The 22401-nt window shown below is 40.5% G+C and overlaps 1 protein-coding gene and 1 long non-coding RNA gene across 7 annotated transcripts in view; one reads left to right on the top strand and one right to left on the bottom strand.

Annotated features, from left to right (window-relative positions):
- Positions 1–18033, top strand: part of myt1b (myelin transcription factor 1b) — a 143932-nt gene extending 125899 nt beyond the window's left edge. For 5 of the 6 annotated variants that reach the window (XM_085260993.1, XM_085260995.1, XM_085260994.1 and 2 more), the window contains 12 exons: positions 573–760; positions 2758–3012; positions 3618–3772; positions 11216–11278; positions 11665–11733; positions 13387–13449; positions 13757–13837; positions 14417–14638; positions 15216–15307; positions 15484–15587; positions 16228–16371; positions 16506–18033. In XM_085260993.1, coding sequence (XP_085117119.1) covers positions 573–760; positions 2758–3012; positions 3618–3772; positions 11216–11278; positions 11665–11733; positions 13387–13449; positions 13757–13837; positions 14417–14638; positions 15216–15307; positions 15484–15587; positions 16228–16371; positions 16506–16649 — 1580 coding nt within the window. In that variant the 3' untranslated portion in view covers positions 16650–18033. The remainder of the gene's footprint in view (positions 1–572; positions 761–2757; positions 3013–3617; positions 3773–11215; positions 11279–11664; positions 11734–13386; positions 13450–13756; positions 13838–14416; positions 14639–15215; positions 15308–15483; positions 15588–16227; positions 16372–16505) is intronic. The other variant, XM_085260996.1, reaches the window with a different exon arrangement.
- Positions 2866–8351, bottom strand: LOC146550593 (uncharacterized). Its single transcript, XR_014890284.1, has 3 exons — positions 8248–8351; positions 3596–3683; positions 2866–2980 (listed from the first exon to the last, which is right to left on the bottom strand). It is a non-coding gene; the product is annotated as an uncharacterized LOC146550593 (long non-coding RNA).
- Positions 18034–22401: the final 4368 nt, after the last annotated feature.

The raw sequence follows: 22401 nt of genomic DNA, 5'->3' as shown, positions 1-22401 counted from the left end.
AATATCTGCTGTTTTACCAAATGACAATGACAAGTGGTGGATACTCCTTTAAGAAAAGAAGCAATAAAACCCAGTGAACGCACCTCAGTACACATAAAACTGCATTATTGGAAAACTGTGCATGAAGTAGCAAATTAAAAGATTATTATTCTGCAGAAAAATGTTCCTCGTCAGTATTGGATGGTTTAATATTACTTCTGCATACTTTTAAGGTTGAGCTCATTTTAAGTACTTTTATCTGTTTAATGTCTGGCATCATATTCTATAAATCATGTGTTTGTATTGGCTGTCCTGTGAGGAAGATGTATTTCTGAAAAATACAGAAACGTAAGATGATTGATTGATTGATTGATCTTTATTTAATATATATTGAAATATATTAATTTAAAAAAATCAGCTAAATTAAAAAGCTTCAGCAGTGTGGGGCAGAAAATAATCATGAAAAATGAAGGTAGAGTGTTAGCAAAACACAAAGGTTCTCTTGAGCGCACATATTTTTTCAATCCCCTTTTGTTTTAGTACTTTCCCAGAATATTAGCCAATTTGGGATTTGTGCCTTTGTCCCCCTGCAGCTAAGCCGTCATTCCCCAAGTCATCATCACCTAGTCTCAGCCTCCACGGTTATGGGAAAAGCTCCTCATTGGCCTACGACTACGCCCATGATGCCGAAGCTGCTCACATGGCTGCCACTGCCATCCTTAACCTGTCTACTCGCTGCTGGGAGAAACCTGAGAACCTTAGCACCAAACCCCAAAACAAGGTAAACCCACCATTTTTTCAAATGTTTTTTTCCCAGTCATTATAAAGGAGCACAGTTGGAATGAAAACAGCACAGTTGGTTTCATTATCACTTGGTAGTTCTTCGATGATCAAAAATGTACTCAATTTGAAGGGAGTCAAGTACAGATGGTTTTACTGTCGTAAAGTACTGCCTTGTTCTTCTCTGCAAAACACTTAGAGAAAGATTTTATTATCTGATTGTAGTGCAGATGAAACATTGCAGGCCACAGCTGGTAAGATGAGAGGAGATAGCAGTGGGTGTGCCTTTTCCACCCCTCTTCTCTCCTCTCCTCTCGCTCATTTTTTTTCTCCATCAACTCTGCATGAATATATCATCAGGAGGCATTGGTTTACAGCAACAGGATGGTGTTGAGATTCAGTTGCATCACCTCTTCCATCCTCTTTCATCGTTTCATCCCTCCATCCCACACACTTTTCATGTTGTTATTGAATTTGGCTGACTGCCAGTTGCCTGGATTACTTTTCCACCAGGTAGCCTTTTTTCATTATCTGCTGGACGGATCTCCCACTCTCTTTCTATCATTTTCTTTCTCACATGTCCTTTTACCCTCTTTCTCTCTTCCTCCCTAAGCAAGCCTCCCTGTTCCTCGCTCGTTCCCTATCTCCCTCACTTTCTTTCTCTTTTCTGTGCACAGGAGGTATAATAGGAGCTCCACTTTCCCCCATATTGTGATTTTTAAAAGCCTTTTTGCCTCACAGAGGAGAGAAAGTGACTGCTTCATCATTTTTCGATTTCTGACATGCTTTTAGGAAGATAAAAAGTGAAAATTAATGTCTCTGGCAGCAAAGCAGAGCAAGGTGTTCAGCAAGGCACAGATCCAAGAGCATGCCTTAGCTGTGCAGATCAACTGGGGACTGATCTGGAATCAGAGTTGGAGCCAGTTGAAATCCAATATTGAAACACTGGAACACTGAGCTCATCAACCTGGGACATTTCTGGGAACTGTTCCCATTTTCTCTCCTCTTCTCCTAACCCTTTGAATTTTCTGGCCCTTGACCAGCCCATATGAGCACCATTTTACATGAATGCTGAAAACATTGCTCTTTTCACCCTTCTGTTTCTCTTCACCTGCCAGAACTATAATAAAGCATGGAGAGATGGAGCACAGTGTTCGTGCTGTTGGCACCAGAGTACATTAGATATCATGACTAACATGCTTAGGCGATGAGGCTGGTGTTCTGAACTTGAGTGTGTAGTGCTCTGAAAGAGGCCGTCACTCTGGTGCATGACTGTGAAAATGCTTGTTTGATACAGGCTCGAGGGCAGTTTTACAAGCAGGTAGAAGCGAAAGCAACATTTCTCCACATGAAAGTTCAGTTTTTATTTAGAATATATGAAATTAGAATTCAGGCAGATATGTAGCGCTGCATCAGAATCTGCTCAAGAGGGTAATTAAAATAATCCCAATCATCATCACACAGGACTGCCTCACATATACAGTGAAGTGCACCAGAGGAGACTGCATTAGTTATTCACATTTGAGAATACTTAATTAGATGTATTAGTTAGCTGTGTTTCTCCATTAATTTTCTCCCAGATTATGCACTGAGCTCCAAAGTTTTTAACAGGAAATAAAGCATAATTGCATTCATATACAGAGTGAGCTGCAATAAAAACAAATATATTTTAAAACTCAAGTTTCAAACAGGGCAAAAGTTTCAAATAATGACATGAATGTGTGTAAGACTAAGTTCTGTATGCCCAAAGCTCAATTAAATTCTACTGTAATGGTATCTCAGTGCAGATTTCAGCAGACTATTTCGTGTGTAGTATACCCTCAAAGTGGGCATATAGGGATATTATTAATCATTTTTCATTTGGTACTTCACTGTCACTTGTCTAAAATTATTTATTTGTTGAAGTCTCAAATTGGGGCTCAACTGAAAATTACAAGGATACTTATAAGCAGGTAATAACATAGGCTCAGCTATAAATTCCTGTTGCATTGTCTCCAGGAAATGGACATTGAAGTGGATGAGAACGGCACCCTGGACCTGAGCATGAAAAAACCCATTAAACGAGAGGGAAGTCTGTCTGGGACGAGCCCCGGCGTTCGGTCTCCAGACCCTTCCTCCTCCTCTTCCTCACTGCATCATGGTGGAAACAGCGGGATGACATCACCAAGCATACACACCTACAAGCAGGAGGACTGGGAGGGACCTCTGGATTACACCAAACCTAACCGTCAAAGAGAGGAGGAAATGGACGAGGTCAGTACAATTAGACAGAACAAAAGTACGAGCTCCAAACACGGTGTATTTCCTCAGATGTTACTCACAGAGGAGATATTGCGACATAAATAACAACAGACAAAATTCCCCCTAAGCCTTTTGAATGAAAAACTCTTAATTGTTTACATCACTTTGTCTTTGTGTAATTCCCTTTTCTTATTCCCTGTTCCCTTTTCCTCTTTGTATTATTCATTTATTTCACTGAAATGTGAGAGTTACTGTACAGTTAAAACATTGCACTGTGTAACAGAGGTAGTGTGTCAGGTGCATTGCACCATCCTGGATTTGGCATATGCTAATTTTTACTCCTTTGAACTTTTTCAAAAGAAATATAAAGGGCCTTGAATGTTAATTTTTTATGAGGACACTCTGCATTTGGAAACATCACTTGTCTGCAAAAGAATAAAAGAGGATTGTGTGCACATGGTGTTTGCAAAGTTTCTTTGCTTGCATTCAGATATACAATAGCAAACTATTACCTGGAAGCAGATATTTAAAAAACTAAATTCAGATAATAGGTCAAGCCACAATTTAAAGAGCAAAAGGCCTGCAGTGGATTTACCAGTGTGTTAATCACTTTTCAGATGGAGCATACCGGCCAGTCGTACGTCTCATCCGAACCAGAGGACTGTGACATGATGCAGGATTGCCTAGAGGAGAGGAAATACCCAGGAGAGGTCACAACCCCAAGCTTCAAGGTCAAATTTCAGCCCAAAGATAGCAAGAAGGAGTTGCTCTCGTAAGTAATAAGGCAATGAGTTAGAAGTCATTCTTATATCCTGATGGGTAACAAGATTATATGTGGTCAAAGGAGCTTGCAAAGAAAAGAGTCTGGACTTCTTTAAGTTGCTTGAAGACGTTTCACCTCTCATCCGAGAAGCTTCTTCAGTTCTAAGGTCAAATGGTGGAGAGTCCCAGATATAAACCTAGTGGGAGTATCCCCCCACAGAGGGACAAAAGGACCCCCTGATGATCCTCTAATCGCCTGAGCCAAGGTGTGAAACTGGGCGTGGGTCCCAATCAGCCAGAGTTTCGGGTGAGTTCATTGTGAAACCTGGCCCCACCTTATCATGCGAATTCCTGAGGTCAGATGGCCCAGGATGTGAGTGGGCGTTAAGGCGTCTGGGAAGGGATCTCAAAACTGGATTATAGATGGCAGAGAGTTGGTGTCGTAAACCCCCGCTTCTGTTCAAAGATGGTCGCTCACAGTGGACATAGATGGCTTCTTCCACTCCTCTTTCAAACCATCTGTCCTCTCTGTCCAAAATGTGAACATTGGCATCCTCGAAAGAGTGTCCTTTATCCTAAGATGCAGATGGACTGCTGAGTCTTGTCCTGTGGAGGTGGCTCTTCTGTGTTGTGCCATGCGCTTGTGAAGTGGCTGTTTGGTCTCTCCAATGTAGAGGTCTGAGCATTCCTCGCTGCACTGTACAGCATACACCACATTGTTAAGTCTGTGTTTTGGCATTTTGTCTTTCGGGTGAACCAGTTTTTGTCTGAGCGTGTTGCTGGGTCTGAAATGCACCGGGATGTCGTGCTTGGAGAAAACTCTACTGAGTTTTTCTGATACACCGGCTACATAGGGGATGACAATGTTGTTGCGTCTGTCCTTCTTATCCTCCCTCGCTGGTGTCTGATCTTCTTTTCTGTGCCTCTTTGCTGACTTTAAGAACGCCCATTTAGGATAGCCGCATGTTTTGAGTGCTTCCTTTACATGTGTGTGTTCCTTCTTTTTTCCTTCAGGCTTAGAGGGAACATGTTCTGCCCGGTGGTGTAGGGTCCTAATTACTCCAAGTTTGTGTTCCAGAGGGTGATGGGAGTCGAACAGGAGGTACTGGTCCGTGTGTGTGGGCTTCCGGTAAACTTCGATGTTGAGGTTGCCATTCTCTTCAATGTGCACAGCGCAGTCCAGGAAAGGCAAACAGTTGTCCTTTGTGTCTTCCCTGGTGAACTTGATGTTTTTATCCACAGAGTTAATGTGCGCAGTGAAGGATTCCACTTCTTGTGTCTTGATTTTGACCCAGGTGCTTTTCTTTGCAAGCTCCTTTGACTACGATGACCTGGATGACTGAGAACCTTCACAAACATAAGATTATATGTGCTTAATTACATCAACCCAGGTTAAGAAATAATCATAAAAAACTAATTTAAAGGAAATAGAAGAAGAAGATTTTATTAGACATGATGTTGAGATTTGGCTAAAAAATGAAAAAGTTTTCTCTTTATGTTAGTAGAGGGAATCGATACATACCCAACAATATCATAATATCTCAACTGAACTCAAGGTTAATTCAATTCAATTCAATTCACTTTTATTTATACGACAACAGTCACCTCAAGGTGCTTTACATTGTAAAGTACCCTACTTTAATACATACAGAGGAAAAAACCCAACAATCATTAGATCCCCTATGAGCAAGCACTTTGGTGACAGTGGGAAGGAAAAACTCCCTTTTAACAGGAAGAAACCTCCAGCAGAATCAGGCTCAGGGAGGGGCGGGGCCATCTGCTGCAAACGGTTGGGGAGAGAGAAGGGAGACAGGATGAAATACATGCTCTGAAAGAGAGCCACATATTAATAACAAGTATGATTCAATGCAGAGAGGTCTATTAACACATAGTGAGGGAGAAAGGTGAGGAAAAAATACTCAATGCATCATAATTGCAGCATTACTAAGGGAGGAGTCAGGGTTCAGTTACAGTATTACTGTGATTTTTAACATTTTGCATCCTGATTACTGCAATAACATATACTGTAATTTATCACCTTTTTAAAACTACAAAATATTCCCTCAAATTTACACTTTGTCAATATCTGTTTTATTGAATATGTTTTTTCTTTTTGCAGCAAAACAACACTGTCACTAAAACCTGCCATAAATTGTTATAAGAGTCAGTCTGCTATCAATCTGCTACCAGTTTGCAGTTGAATGAGGTCAAGTTGGCAATTACATGAAATCTGTTTTTGATAAAACAGCAATTAACTGTGATAAATCACATATCCATTTGCTGTCTAAATAGACAGAAATTCACATTTAACTGTAACGTTTCTGTTTCATAGGAATATAAGCAGAACAAAACCAGAGTTGAGGCCCCTCGCGTTGTGTTCATTGACAGACTCATTCAGACTGATGGCAACATGCTGGCAATCTGTCTGAATTTATAAATGTATACATTTAATAGCAGTTATTTGCAAATCTTTGACAATCTCTCTGAGAGTGATTGCAGACTGCTTGTAGAAATGTAGCCTCCTATCAGGCAACCTGTGCAATCCAATCACCTTGCAATCAACACCCTCAAGCCATCACTATGAGTTGCAACTGATCACCAAATGTGACAAAATTCACTATAGTCACAAGTCACTGATCTTTTTTGTAGATGCACAAAGGTTGATGTTGTATTTTTTACTCGTGTGACTAAAACCATAAACTTGCACTTCGTTATGAGGTAGCTTTGTCAAGCTAAGTGGTGGTTTTTCGGTTTTAACATATCTTCACATTTAATCAGCACTCTTGTTCATAGTGCTCCCATGGTATTTTAATTAATTTCATAAAAAATATCAATGTTTAGTGTTCCTATATCGATACTGTGCTGTAGTGATTTTTTTGCCATCCCTACAGTTCAGTACAAAGATCAGTGAAAAGGGATGTAGAAAAAGACATCCTTTTAGTTCTAAATAAAAGTTAAAGAAGAGATTTCTGTTGACTAGCAGAACTTTCTCATGTTGAGCCAGTAATACTCACCACTATACCACCGTTCTGACTGTCCAGAGACTCGCACAAAAAAGCTTGCAAAAAAAAAAAAAAAAAAAAAAAAAAAAAAATATATATATATATATATATATATATATATATATATATATATATTTATTTATTTATTAGGGGTACAACGATACACAAAATTCACGGTTCGGTTCGGTTCGGTTCGATACTTTGGTGTCACGGTTCGATATTTTTTCGATACAAAAAAATGTTCATGCCTTTTTAATTTGTCATTTATTAAAATTATAAATATATATTTTAACTCAAAAGTACAGTTTTTAAATTTAACCCTAACCCTTGTGCGTGTTTTTTATTTTGACAGTGAATGCGCACCTGCGGACCACTTATGTGCAGCCCTGGTTATTTAGCTTGTCATATTGTAGCCACAGAAATTATTTTGTCCATGAAACCATAAAGCTGCACTTTCTTTTTGCCTTATAGTCTGATTTGTCATAACTTCTCCGTTTTGTGGTAAGCTTTTCTTTGGCTGTCACTTCTTCACCCTGACCTGTCTTATTTGGCTCAGCAGAACTAAAATATATATCCTGCTGCTTTTACACACGCACTCACATAAGCTCAGCGATTCTCTGCGCGATCAACCTCTCACATGTTTAAGCTTGCTGCGGGAGATTTCACTTGTCATGTTTGCATAGTAAGCTAACGATTAATAAGACGATGTCAGAGGAATTGGTGCACAAATTATCATCACTCACAGATCAGTGCTGTCGCTCTCTATACACAGTTCGCACGATTGCAAAGTGAAAGCAAAAAAAACAAGCGCAAATTCAAACGCGATTTCAATATGTCACATATTGACAGTGGCTCACCGATGCCAATGACATAATTACCCAGCTACATTTCTGAAAGAATGCAAAAGCATTGACATATATTTTTCCTTCCTACAATAGCCCGACGGGCAGGGCAGAGATAGATTTTGGTAGCCTGACTGGAAAAATCGCGAGCCCCGGGACGTCGGGCTAGCAATATTGCAAGCCCTGTATCTGATTGAGGAATCACTCATCTTTGGAAAAGAGAGTTTATTACAGAGAAATGTCTCTTTCCAAAATAAAAGCTATACTATCCGCTTCTTCTGGGCTATATTCTCAGCAGCATAAGGAGAATCATGTGCTAACAGCTGTCTAAATGACTCGGCTAAAGTTAGTAGCATGCTTGTTGTTTTTGTCTTTGCACTAGGATGATGTCGGCGTAAATGTGCAGTCATATTAGTTGTGTTCCCACTAGTGCTTTCAGGTTAATCTCGTTGAAATGACCTTAACGCCACAACACGGCAAATCTCCGTTAACGAGCTACCGCCTATCGCCCCGTGCATGGGGCTAGACGGCCAACACGTTAACGAGCTAACTGCGCTAACACACTAGTTTCCCACCCATGTAATTGAGCATTGCATGGCACATCCAACGTACTGTTTTACTTTAGTCCATGACTCGCTTACCTTCAGGGTCATACGTCACATGAAAACCAAAATAATTCCAAATGCCAGATCTGAATGAGGGTGGGGGAGGTCCATGTTGCAAGGAGAGCTTAACTTCTGTCTTGCTAGCTTGCCCTGCGCTCTTCCTTCTGAGTATGCTGTCTGTGTTGAGCGCTCAGTGGATCTGCGCTCGACAGTGCAGCCTAGGCGGAGTAGTCGAACGCAGATTCACTGAGCGCTCAACACAGACAGCATCGTCAGAAGGAAAGTTGATAAAATAAATTACAAATGTTGTATTGTTCGATACATATGCGTACCGAACCGAAAGCACTGTATCGAACGGTTCAATATAGATACGAATATCGTTGCACCCCTAATATATATATATATATATATATATATATATATATTAGGGGTGCAACGATTTTGCATATATATATATATATATATATATATATATATATATATATATATATATATATATATATATACGAATATCGTTGCACCCCTAATATATATATATATATATATATATATTAGGGGTGCAACGATTTTGCATATATATATATATATATATATATATATATATATATATATATATATATATATAAAAACACCCAGCAGTATCTTAGCTGTTCCCAGGACTGCGCTCTTCTGGACAGAGATCTCCGATGTTGTTCCCGGGATCTGCTGGAGCCACTCGCCTAGTTTGGGAGTCACCACACCTAGTGCTCCGATTACAACGGGGACCACCGTTACCTTCACCCTCCACATCCTCTCGAGCTCTTCTCTGAGCCCTTGGAATTTCTCCAGCTTCTCGTGTTCCTTCTTCCTGATATTGCTGTCATTCCGAACCGCTACATCGATCACTACGGCCATCTTCTTCTGTTTGTCTACCACCACTATGTCCGGTTGGTTAGCCACCACCATTTTGTCCGTCTGTATCTGGAAGTCCCACAGGATCTTAGCTCGGTCATTCTCCACCACCCTTGGGGGCATCTCTCATTTTGACCTTGGGACTTCCAGGTTATACTCGGTACAGATGTTCCTGTACACTATGCCGGCCACTTGGTTATGGCGTTCCATGTATGCCTTGCCTGCTAGCATCTTGCACCCTGCTGTTATGTGCTGGATTGTCTCTGGGGCATCTTTACACAGCCTGCACCTGGGGTCTTGCCTGGTGTGATAGACCCCAGCCTCTATGGATCTTGTACTCAGAGCTTGTTCTTGTGCTGCCATGATTAGTGCCTCTGTGCTGTCTTTCAGTCCAGCTTTGTCCAGCCACTGGTAGGATTTCTGGATATCAGCCACCTCCTCTATCTGCCGGTGGTACATACCGTGCAGGGCCCTGTCCTTCCATGATGGTTCCTCGTCTCCCTCCTCTTTCTTGGGTTTCTGCTGCCTGAGGTATTCACTGAGCACTCGGTCAGTTGGGGCTATCTTCCCAATGTATTCTTGGATGTTCATTGTCTCATCCTGGACTGTGGTGCTGACACTCACCAGTCCCCGGCCCCCTTCCTTCCGCTTAGCGTACAGCCTCAGGGTGCTGGACTTGGGGTGAAACCCTCCATGCATGGTAAGGAGCTTTCTTGTCTTTATGTCAGTGGCTTCTATCTCCTCCTTTGGCCAGCCTATTACCCCAGCAGGGTACCTGATCACGGGCAGGGCGTACGTGTTGATGGCCCGGATCTTGTTCTTACCATTCAGCTGACTCCTCAGGACTTGCCTGACCCTCTGCAGGTACTTGGTGGTTGCAGCCTTTCTAGCGGCCTCTTCATGGTTCCCATTTGCCTGCGGGATCCCCAGGTACTTGTAACTGTCCTCTATGTCTGCAATGTGGCCTTCTGGTAGTTCAATCCCCTCAGTTCTGACTACCTTCCCTCTCTTTGTTACCATTCGACTACACTTCTCCAGTCCGAACGACATTCCAATGTCATTGCTGTATAGCCTGGTAGTGTGGATCAGTGAATCGATGTCTCATTCATTCTTGGCATACAGCTTGATGTCATCCATGTACAGGAGGTGGCTGACAGCTGCTCCATTCCGTAGTCTGTATCCGTAGCCAGTCTTGTTAATGACCTCACTGAGGGGGTTCAAGCCTATGCAGAACAGCAGTGGAGACAGAGCATCTCCTTGGTAGATCCCGCACTTGATGGTGACTTGTGCTATGGGCTTGGAGTTGGCCTCTAGTGTTGTACGCCACATCCCCATTGAGTTCCTGATGAAGGCTCTTAGGGTCCTGTTGATCTTGTACAATTCTAAGCAATATATATATATATATATATATATATATATATATATATATATATATATATATATATATAGAGAGAGAGAGAGAGAGAGAGAGAGAGAGAGAGAGAGAGAGAATGTTGCGTGATAGTCTGGCCGCAATCCTTTGTTAATCAATTATTAAAGTTAGAACACACAGACACATGTATTTGCTCTGGAAAAAAACAAACAACCTGCTCGGTGTGATGTAGAAATCTACTAAACATTGACCCTTGAACCACATGTAACCCTGTTTTAGCATGTACCATTTAGACGTCTTTTAAAGCTCTGATAAACAGAAAATTGCTCAGTGGGCTATTAGTGAAATTAGGTTGAAACTAGTTTGTTGTAACATCCTGAAAAGATGACTTTTCATATTGCAATTTTCAACCACATTTAGATGTTCTGTGGATGTGAGTTTAAGGCCATGACCAGCCAACCGGGATAAAAATCATCCCTGAACGTCTGGTGCTTTGTGAGAAGGGTAGTGACACTCTGATCGTTCCATCAGAGTGTGTACAAATGTACTACCCCCAGGTATTTATGGGAACCTTACAACTAACGACCTTCTATGTAAACTCTATGTACATATTTGCCGTGAATATAGGTGTATGATCAGCCTCTGTTTTTCCTTTATAAAAAATAACTTTGTACATCTAATCCCTAAAGTTGTCGCTTTCTCCTTCTGCCACTGCTAACTGCGTGTCTGTCCCCTCTGCAGGTGTCCAACACCTGGCTGTGATGGCAGCGGCCACATCACTGGGAACTATGCGTCCCATCGCAGGTATGTAGGCTTATTCGGGCACTAGTGTGCACTGCTGCTTTCTATATAAGCTTGTACATGAAATGTTAGATCTACTGAGACTCTCCCTCTGCTTCTCACTCCAAAGCCGGCACACCGAGACTAATTCAAACATTTTATTTGATCCTGACATGCCAGAGGCAATAATGTAGCGTGAGCCCAGGAAGCAAAGACGGTCATTGACTTTGATATGCATCAGTAATTTACTTCTTGCTGTCTGTCCTCTTCTTGCTAAATGACCTTGGTATGCCTTGCATTCTTGATTTCCCTTTACTCACATCTTTCTCCTCTCTCCTTTCAACCCCCTCTCACCCCTTGCTTCCCCCCTTTTCGTCCTTCTCTTCCTCTGCCTGTCTTTTCTCTCTCAGTCTGTCTGGGTGTCCTCTCGCTGATAAGAGCCTTCGGTCCCTCATGGCGGCCCACACCCCTGAACTCAAGTATGTCTGCTCTACACCTTCACTGCCTTTTCGCTGCCACTTCAGCTCACTGCTACTGACACTGTCCAGCACCACAGCACTTCATTCTGCTGACGTTAACTTATCTATTGTTGCTGGCTGCTTTCTGTGCTACCGCTGCATCTGTCATGGTGGTTTTTCCTATGTCTGTGCTTGCTTTCACTTCAATTACTTCATGTAAATGTGAATGAAACTTACAAAGGCTTTTCACAGCTCAACATGTACAGATACCGGGTGTGTTCGAATGGCAAAGAGCCTGGAAAGCTAGAATAACTTTTTCATATAGCACGGTGAAATCAGAGCTTACAATACAATACAAAATGCAAATTATCAATGTAATTGATAAATACTAAAACAAGCAATAAATCAATTATAACACAGTTATACAATTATACACAGGTAAGCTGAAAAGCAGCTGACAAATATAAAAAAAATACATTAAAAAAAATTATAGATCTATAAAATCCTAAAATCAGTTCTAATACAAATACAAGGTGTAAATGGCTGGGCAGGATTGGGATGATATGTGTTCAATGATGATCACTCAGAACTAAACCAGAGTCCAGAGAGAGTTTTTTGTGTGCGTATCAGAAAGGAGGAAACTGAAGCCTAGAAGGGAAAAAAGGGCTGAATTTATTTTATTTTTTTAAGATCAGTGGATTAATTTTGACCATGGGCCTTATTTGAAAGACAGGACTAGACAAGATCTTTGGTGTTTGACTGAAATAGTCACTTAGATGAAAATAAACATTTCTCCCACTGAAAACACAACATCTATGAACAGAAGCAACTTCTTGGTCATTACAATTACATTTATATAGCACCACTTCACAGCAAGTGTTCATTATTATTGTAAAGACAACAACAACAACATTATTATTATTATTATTATTATTATTATTATTATTAATAATAATGAAAGATTAGACAGAGAACCTCAAAGATCAGACAACTATGTGTAAGCACTTAGAAACAGTGGGAAAGAAGAATTCCCTTTTAACATGAAGACGCCTCAGGCAGACCCGGTCTGGAAGGGGCGAGTGGAAAGAGAAGAGAGAAAAGAGCGGCGTTGATGTGTGGTTCTGAAACTATACTCTTCCATGTTAGCAGATTAGGTCACTTTTAGAATGAAAGTTGTATTGCAATGGCTAAGAAATATGATTTCTGATTTTGTGAGGCGCAGCTGAGAAAGCTGTGTGCCATTCATGAGCTGACGGTACCAAGGGAGTCTAAAACAACAGCTAGACTTTTAGTGTCTCAAGGTTTCAAGGGTGGGTGAATCTGGGAGACACCTCTCTCAGCCCCTCCCTCAGCTTGGTTCTGCCAGAGGTTTCTTCCTGTTAAAAGGGAGTTTTTCCTTCTCACTGTTGCCAAAGTGTTTGCACACAGGGGGCCATCTGATTGATGTGGTTTTGCTGTATTGTTTTAGGGCCTTACAATATTAAGGGCCTTGAGGTGACTATTGTTGTGATTTGGCAGTATATCAATAAAACGGAACTGAATTGAATATACACATTGTGATCATTTGTTTAAGATTAAGCAGATAAATAGTAAACCTCAGTTTTCAGTTGTGAAAACTCCCTGTGTTAATTTTTTCTGCCTAACTTTGAACATTGCTTTGTTTTTTTTCCCTAGATGCCCCACTCCCGGATGTGACGGCTCAGGTCACATCACAGGAAACTATGCCTCACACAGAAGGTAACAGAACACAAATGCGCGTGCACACACACACACACACACACACACACATACACAAACATACATATGTATAGCTAGTCAGAGAGGCCTAGCGACAGTTCACGATAGATTAGACAGGCACCACATACACATAATCCTATTTTCATCCATATTAGGCGTTTTTCAATGGATTTGGTTTGTCATTTGGTTGAAGAACCTCTGTAAAATTATTCTTCCTTACCATGTTCTCTTCCTTTATTAAGTAATCACTTCACCAGACCTTTTCTTTCCAGCCCTATGTTATCAACTCCATACTTTCTGTTTTCAGTCTCTCTGGGTGCCCGCGTGCCAAGAAAAGTGGAATTAAAACTCCTGCCAAGGACAACCAGGAGGACTCCGAGCTTTTAAAGTTCGTACCGCTCAGAAAGTCATAACGTCTGCTTTTAGCATGACTGACGGTAAAACTAAAATGCAATAAAGGAAAGAGAGAGCGAGAGAGAGAGAGACAGAGAAAGAAAGAGAGGAAAGTCACTGTGAATCATATGCAGAGGTAGTGATCTGTCCCCGTAACTGAATCAACTTACTCATGGGAAAATACACTTACTGCAGATACTGATTCTGAATATAATTCATGGTAGACTATTGCAGAGTACATTGTTATTACATAAGAAATACATGGGCTTCATATTGCACACAAAACTGTTAATATAACAGTATGTGGAGAAAGCATGTACCAAATTGTAATAGCTCATTTGTCAGCAATATCTTGCATTGTAATAATATGTCCAATACAGAATTTAGCAAAACTGCTAAAAACCTTTCAGTTTTTAAGATAAGAATTATCTTAGTTTTCGCTTTACTTTCATTTTTGCATTCTCCTTGTCTAACCTTTGTGCCCCGTCATTCTCTTTCTTTCCGTATCTGCTTCCTGTCTTCCATACTTTTTCTTCTCCTCTCTTCTTCTTCTTACCACCTCTGCTCTCTGCAGATGTCCGGTGCCGGGCTGTGACAGCCTGGGCCACATCAGTGGAAAGTACGCCACACATCGTAGCGCTTACGGGTGCCCGCTGGCGGCCCGTAGACAAAAGGAGGGTCTTCTGAATGGCACGCCATTCAACTGGAAGGCCTTCAAGACAGAGGGTCCAACCTGCCCCACCCCAGGTTGTGATGGCTCTGGACATGCTAACGGAAGTTTCCTCACACACCGCAGGTAAGCTTAGGCTTTGATCAGTATCTTCAAATTTGAAACAAATCGATTAAATGAGGAATTCAGATTTTATAAAATGCAGCCAACGGCCAAGTATCTCTGAATCTCTCTTTTTTAATGTGTGGATATTTTAGTTATTTAGTTATCTCTTTTAAAAATGTATCACAAATGCTAAAATGTAAAGCTTCAGTTTGATACTATATTTTTAAATCGCTATGTCTGACCCAAAGAAGAATACGCAAATCTCTGTAAACACCCCATAAGTTGGTCATTTTCAACTTTAAACTGATTTAAACGTAGTCAAGTCTTTATTCTAAGTTAAGCTAATTTACAGCTTGATAGTTAAAGATGAGCACTTGAACACTTTGGAAATATTTATTTGCTTTGTCGAAAGTTAAATAAGAATATTGAGATGTTTTCACCATGTGTTAAATAGTCTGTCTTGCCGTTTCCAGTTATTTTTCTAGGCTAAGCTTTTCCCCCATAGCAGCAGTATATAACTAACACATGCCACTGTAACTTATAATGTTCTTTATGTAGATGTAATGTTAAATTTGACCCTCTCTGAATTTCATTTCAGCCTCTCAGGATGCCCCAGAGCTTTGTATGCTAAGAAGAAGGCCAAGTTCCCTACAGAAGACTATCTGAGCACTAAGTTCAGAGCCAGTGATGGTACGATGGTTAATTAAGAAAAATCTATGTGTTCACTGAGCGGAACCCCCCCCCCCCCCCCCTTGTTACTGAGTCAAATAATAAAAATGCCAATGTTAGAATAGAGTTTTTTTTCTGTTTTCTTTTGGGGGTTTTTTTTTTTGCAAAACGTGCTTTTCTCTTCGCCTCTCCTTTAGTTTTGGACAATGATGAGGACATCAAGCAGCTCAACAAAGAGATTAATGACCTTAATGAATCCAACAATGAAATGGAGGCTGACATGGTCAACCTGCAGACTCAGGTGTGTGTTTGTTGTTGGGGTTTTTTTTTCCCTTTAGTGTGATCTTCAGTGTATGCTCTTGTTTTCTCGAGGAGCTCCAGTTTCTCCATGCAACAGCAGTACTGCCTACCTTAGCCAGTCTCTTGCGAAAGAGATAAAGTAATTATTGATCACTGTCACCACCTTATGAAACCTTGGTTTCATAAGCATGACACTGTTGAGAATGAATAGAGAACTATAATTTTAGGAGGATATTTATCTGGAACGTCTTTTACCAGGATTACAGTTTCTGCAGTTAAGACTCTAAAGAGCACTGCAGGCAGCAGGACACTTTAAAGATGGGTAAAAATTGTCCAGTATCAGTATTGCATCTGACCAATCACATTGTTGTGATGTGTGATGCATGGTGTTTCCACATCCCAAAATTATGTCATCGCTACAATCTGACTGGTTACTTGCAATGTTGAACTGGAACCAACATTAGATTTGTGGACCCAGGAACAATGAAGATGGTGCGAGCCACTAGAGAAGACAAAAATGTCTGTATAATGTCTGGACTATGGCCACTACATTGCCAGTCACCACAGCTGTTATTAAATAGATATGAATTTCTAGTTGAATATTAAAACATTTGCTGATGGTCTGCTGCTGTGCGTTGCAGATCTCCTCTATGGAGAAGAACCTGAAAAGCATTGAGCACGAGAATAAGATGATTGAGGAGCAGAATGAGGCTCTGTTCATGGAGCTGTCTGGTCTGAGCCGAGCCCTCATCCGCAGCCTGGCTAATATCCGTCTGCCGCACATGGTAAGTCCGCATTCACACCCTGTTGTCATTGATTGTGCATTTGTTTGAAGGCAAATCTGGTGCGCTGAAGAGCGTGTGGAGCCTTGTTTCTGTTTGCCCCCCTCAGTTGAGATTGGTTTTCATTTGCACCACAGCAGGAGCCAATCACAGAGCAGAACTTTGACAGATACATCAGCACCCTGACTGACATGTACACCAACAAGGACTGCTTCCAGAGCCCCGAGAACAAGGCTCTGCTGGAGAGCATCAACAAAGCTGTGAAGGGCATCAAGGTTTGAGGCTCCACACATACAAATGGAGAACGCAAACTGTCCCAAAGTGCGGAGAACACGGTGGAGGTGGAGTCAGGAAGGAGAGAGGTTGAAAAGCTCTATGATATATCGAAATATGATTCAAAAACAAAAAAAGGGAATTCAGGTTATTTAAGTAAATGGCAACTTAAAAAAATCAACCCAGGGAGCACTCTGTTGAAGAAAAGTGACGCGGACCAAAATCCACATCATGCTGCTGCTGGGATTCAAAGGAGGAACCAGAATAAGATCCATGTTACTAGAAGCTGTATCTGGGGGTTTAAATATACTGTATGTTTACCTGTTGTCTCTTTTGTGTCCTTAACTGTTTTTCGGAGAGGGTTTCGCAACTGGTCAGTCAGTTTTTTAGCATTTCTCCTCGGCCGGAACACTGAGACAGGCGAGGCTCGAGTATTGCTCACCAGAGCCCGGAGACAGGAAGAGGAACACTAACTGGAGCAGAAGACTCCCAACGCCACTGTCTCCTGTAGCATTCTCAATGGCAAGCATCTGCGGCTCTGAAAATCTCTCTGATCCACAACCATACTCGCACCACACCCCCCGGCATGCACCAAACTGAATGTGCGTTTGCTTGGTGGTATTACTGCAGCAATCATCAGTGGGGAAAAAAAACCTCATCGAGCAAGGTCGCAAGTTAGATTTAAACGCTGCAGCCCCCCCCCAATAAAATGATAGTAATAGTGTGCACACATTTCGAATTCAGTTAGTCATATCTATAGTACTTATCAGCCTAGGAATTGCACTTCATTTCAATGACTAGTTTTTGTGGTACAATAATTATTGTTATATATGAATTATTTATACCTGTGAACTTTTAAATTGTAACTTATTGCCATTTATGTTATTGAGGTTTATTTATTTGAAGCAATCTATTTATTAACTTTGTTTAGTGAAACACACACATACAAATGCATCTTTACTGATTATCAAGGTCAAAAAGCAATTTGCAGATGTCGTACGTCAATATTTTAAAAGTCTATATAGATAAATGACAAGGCATAGTTTGTTTTGGAGTACTTTTTAAAAATCCTTTTTAAGTGCAAATATTTTATAATAGACTCAAATTTTTTTTGATAATTTTACAGTAAAAAAAAATATTTTTTTGGCTTGTTGCTCTTGTTTTCCTCGTTTTTATTTTGTTTGTGTTCTTTCTGTTACATTAAAAAAACACAGATGAGGAGATGAAAACAAAAAGAAAGTATGTATTTATTATTTATTTAATATGAAAGAAATTGACTGATATGGCTGTATATTTATTTTGTTATTTATGTGCGTGATGTGACAGTTGAGTCTGAGTAGTCTTAAAGATCCTCTGCTAATATTTAAATAAAGAACGAAAAAATAAATAAAATCAGTACAAATACTGTTTGATTGCTTAGGCATAGATGTACCAGCAGCTGATTGTTAAAAAACAAAACAAAACAAACAAACAAACAAAAAAAAAACACTCAAAAGCAATCACTTTCACTATCCTCTGAGTATTTGCTTTTGTCAGGTGATGAGAACAATTTGTAGAGGAATTTAAAAAAATGTTACCTCTCCCAAGCGCTTTGTAGCAGCCAGAAGTGGCTCACCCACAATCTCTGTGACGTACCATGGCTGTTTAAGTAACGGTTTTGAATTCTTTACATCAGTGCAGTGGTACATGTATAGAGCTCTATTCCAGCAGTGTTTTAGTCTGGATGTACGAGTCTAAAACACACACAGCGACATATCCAACCCTCGAGGATACTGTAGGATGGCCTCCTTTGACAAACTTTTATCAGATAAACATACACACCCTTGTAGCCTTACTCTAGATTTTAATTTTTTGATGCACAAAGTGCCACTAAAAAATAAATAAATAAAGGAGAAGAAGAGAACTCACTTTCTTTCCTGACTCTTCGCATTTCTGCAATGTAACAATGTCTGGTCCTGAGGAGACCACAGCATCGAGAGAGTGGTGATTGTTTCAGATGCCTTTATTTCTCTGCCAAGATGGCCATAAGTACACTATATATACATTCTGTATAAATAGATTTTAAAGATGCTATATATATACATATATATATATGAATATAAACATACATATATTTTTACAGTGTAATTGTTGACTTGCTCTTCTTCTTCTTCTCTTGTATATCCTTATCAAAAGATCACTAGCTTATTGGAAAGAGAAATGAGGAGGGATTATCAGTAGGAGGCAGTTACACCTTAATTAATATCACTAAGACCTGCTCAACTGTGGCTTTAAACATACCATTGAGTCAAAGCTGAAGGCTATGATACAGTACAATACTTTGGAAGTGTTCTCATAGGATTCCTTTTTTAAAATTTTCTTTCCTTGTCTGTCCCTGATCCAGAAATGTCAGAAACATCTACTGTATGTTGTACTACTGAATCTGAGAAATGAAACCATCAGTTTAGATGGTTGGCTCTTTGTTCCTAAGTGTCATGTGAGTTCATGTATGAAAATCTTTTTGAAAAAAAACACACAAAAAAAAGACGATGATGATGCCTGTGAGTAATGCGCATAGTGTTTAGCAACATTGTGCAGTGATTGTGTTAATAATGGAAACAGCTCATGCTCTGTGAGCTTTCCGATACTGAAGTGAGCAAGTAGAAGACCGTAGTGTAACCTGCCTTTGCGTTGCACCTGCTGTGGTGTACACGACCCCGTGTGTAACTCTGATGTCGAAGGCATGTTTTCAATGTGCTTTTAGCCAATGTAGAATGAATCTCCTTTGTGCACTTTCTCAATAACTGTTGAAGATGCCAGCATTTTAAGTCTTGACTTGTAAGAAACCCAATAGATAGATGACAGGCAATTGTCCCGCCTGTTTGTCACATAGAAAAAAACACACAAAAAAACAAGCCGTTTCATTCAGGGGGTTCAAAATGTATTTTTTAAAAAAGGAAGTGGTACTTTCTTTTCCAAACAAACAGGAAAAAAAGAACAACCAAAAGAGACTGATGGGAAGCAGAGTTTGGTTCTCAGGTGATTGGGGAGAGCTGCTAAAGCAGAGCAGAGCAATGCCATAGGTCAGCCAGTCAGCTGAGGCTAGAGGCAACAGCAGCGGCTGGATCAAGGCCTAGATGAGTGTGTGGGAGTGGGAAATTGATTTGCCCGGCTACACAATCTCCCCTTTGCTTTAGGAGGAGGCGTTTGTTGCATAAATACGAGCCCGTCACTCAAAAGAATGTCAGAGCCTTTTATGACTTTTATACTCCCCACACACCCCCCGCCAAAGCCCCCACACCATGACCCCCCCCCCCCCCCCACCCCCACACACACACACCCCATTCCTCATATTTTGTGTAACCTCTCTCCAGGAAAAATAGTTTGGATGCATTTGGTTAACAAAGTAGCGTATTCCCTCTCTTGAAATGCACGAGAATACTACCCGAGAGTGTTAAGACTGAATATTCTCCCAACTTATTTGATAAGGCATGACCCCTTTTAAACTGCTTGATGAAACTGTCTACTGAGGTATGTAAATGAATAACACTGAGGCCATGAAAGCATAGCATTTCAAAAAAAAGAGAAAAAATGTCAGCTGAGAAAGCAAATGCAGCCCACGGTTGGTTCTGCGCCCACACACTGTATGTTTTCTTATTTACATAAAAGTACCGAGTGATGGAGTGAGCAGATTTATTATTCTAAATTGCAAAGGAACAACAAAAGTGGTCAGGGCTCAGTTTCCCCCGAAGCACCTGGGACGAAAATTGAATTGAACCTGATGAAACATTCGGGGGAACCAGAATCTTGTTTCAGAGGGGTCGGGGGAGGGGAGCGCATCGTCACCTGGCGAGAGCAGGTTGATGCCCACGCGCGCACACTCTACACTGAGAATAAGAAAGAAATATCAAGCTGAGCAAAACCAAAAGACCCCCAACATCCTCCCTGTTGTAGTCGCAAGCTGTGTGGTCTTATCATGTGTGCCTTTCTCGCTGAACTCATTTTGAGATAGGGTATGTTTACACCTGGTTCAAATACTGCTGAAAACATTTGGTCTGAATCTAGATGTTTTACGTTCAGGGGCGGGGTTAGCTTTGGGGAGGGGCTGGGGCCGATCATGTCGAATATATGCGTTTTCACATCCAGGCAGAGGCCGTTCTGTGACAGAGATGGCACGAAACAACGAGCCTAAGGAAACTGTGATCCCATTCTGTCGATTCAGGTACCAAAACTGCATGGACAGTTTCTGTGAAGGAATCTGAAGAACATCATCATCATTATCATCATCATCATCCTATCCATCCCTAGATAATGCATTAGTGTGCAGGGCATTATTTTGAAACAAGTGGAAGTGTGTGTACATATTTGTATTAAGAAGAAACAGTGTTATTGTTGTTGTATCGAAGACGAGTTGAAAATGGTTTTAAAAAAAGGAAAAAAAAAAAAGAAAATAGGTTGTGACAAAGAGAAAAAAAAATCCACAGCCAAGGGTTGTCCTGCTAGCACATTTTTACACAGATGAGCTATTTTTACTGGTGATTTTCTAGGTATTGATACTGATATCCTTTTAAAGTACAAAACTTCCAAAATTACAAGCACTTCCACAACGATAGATTGTACGGTGGTTTTTGTTACTTTTGTAGATGTGGTCGTTCCTTTGCTACAGCAACGTTTTTTAAAGTGGGACAGGCCTTGGCTGTGTGTCCTTGGGGTCTCCTGTTTGTTTGTTTGGGTTTTTTGCCTAATTTGTTTTTGTTTGGGAAGTAAAACACTGTAGATGGGCCAATTTTGTGACTGATTGTTTGTGTACTTGTGTACGTTCCCCTGTTCCTGTGTCAGTGTTATAAAGCAGAGAAGTGATGTCAGTTATTGTGGGAGTATGAACCATTTTAAATGTTCTCTATGAAAAACACAAATAAAGACTCATAGACAAGTGTGACTTTGTTATATCATTTTGTGCATGTGTGTGTGTGTGTGTGTGTGTGTGTGTGTGTGTGTGTGTGTGTGTGTGTGTGTGTGTGATCTTGTATATCTGTCTATGTGGGGAATTTTACACCTTGTGAGGGACATTTGTTGATCCCTGCCTGAGGAATCAGGTTCAGATTAGAATGGTTAATCCATATTGTCTTTGAGGGTCCCCACAAAGTAAATACATGTGTGTTTTCTTCTTTCTGTTATGATAAAAGAAAAATCTTAAACACATCTCTCCAGTGTGTGGATCTTTTGACTGGTCCTAACAGCATCACATGGTTGACTGATGATTAAGATTTGGTTTTAGAGTAAAGTTACAACAGTTTAATCATTCGTCCCTTCAGAAACCAAAGTTGATTGCCCACAGCTGAAAACTTTTTGCCAGTGTTGAGTAAAGTTTATTTAAATTTCTGGAAAATTCAAAGTCATTACGATTTATTTTCCAAACTAAAGAAATGCTTGAGCAAAAGTGTCTGCATTTCTTCTTATTTTGCTTCCAAGGAGCCAGATCTTCTTGTATTTTTTTTAAGAAGTAGCTCTTCAGGCCTTTTGTTTTTCTGCTTTATCCACCCATTTTAAATATATTCCGTTGACAATTTTCAAAGGACTGCTTTTGTTTGTTCGGCCCCTTCAACACCAGTGTTGGTCAAGTTACTTGAAAAAAGTAATCAGTAACTAATTACTGATTACTTCCCCAAAAAGGTAATCCCGTTACTTTACTGATTACTTATTTTCAAAAGTAATTAGTTACTTAGTTACTTTTTAAAACCACGATTTACAACCTGAAGAGGTGATAAAGCGATAGATCTT

This window comes from Mchenga conophoros, linkage group LG20 (assembly GCF_057382185.1).
Source record: "Mchenga conophoros isolate Kocher_MC1m ecotype Shallow Benthic linkage group LG20, M_conophoros_male_GT1.1, whole genome shotgun sequence".
In the NCBI taxonomy this organism is placed as follows: domain Eukaryota; kingdom Metazoa; phylum Chordata; class Actinopteri; order Cichliformes; family Cichlidae; genus Mchenga; species Mchenga conophoros.
Note: the sequence above shows the minus strand (reverse complement) of the source record. Positions and strands in the feature narration are given on the sequence as shown.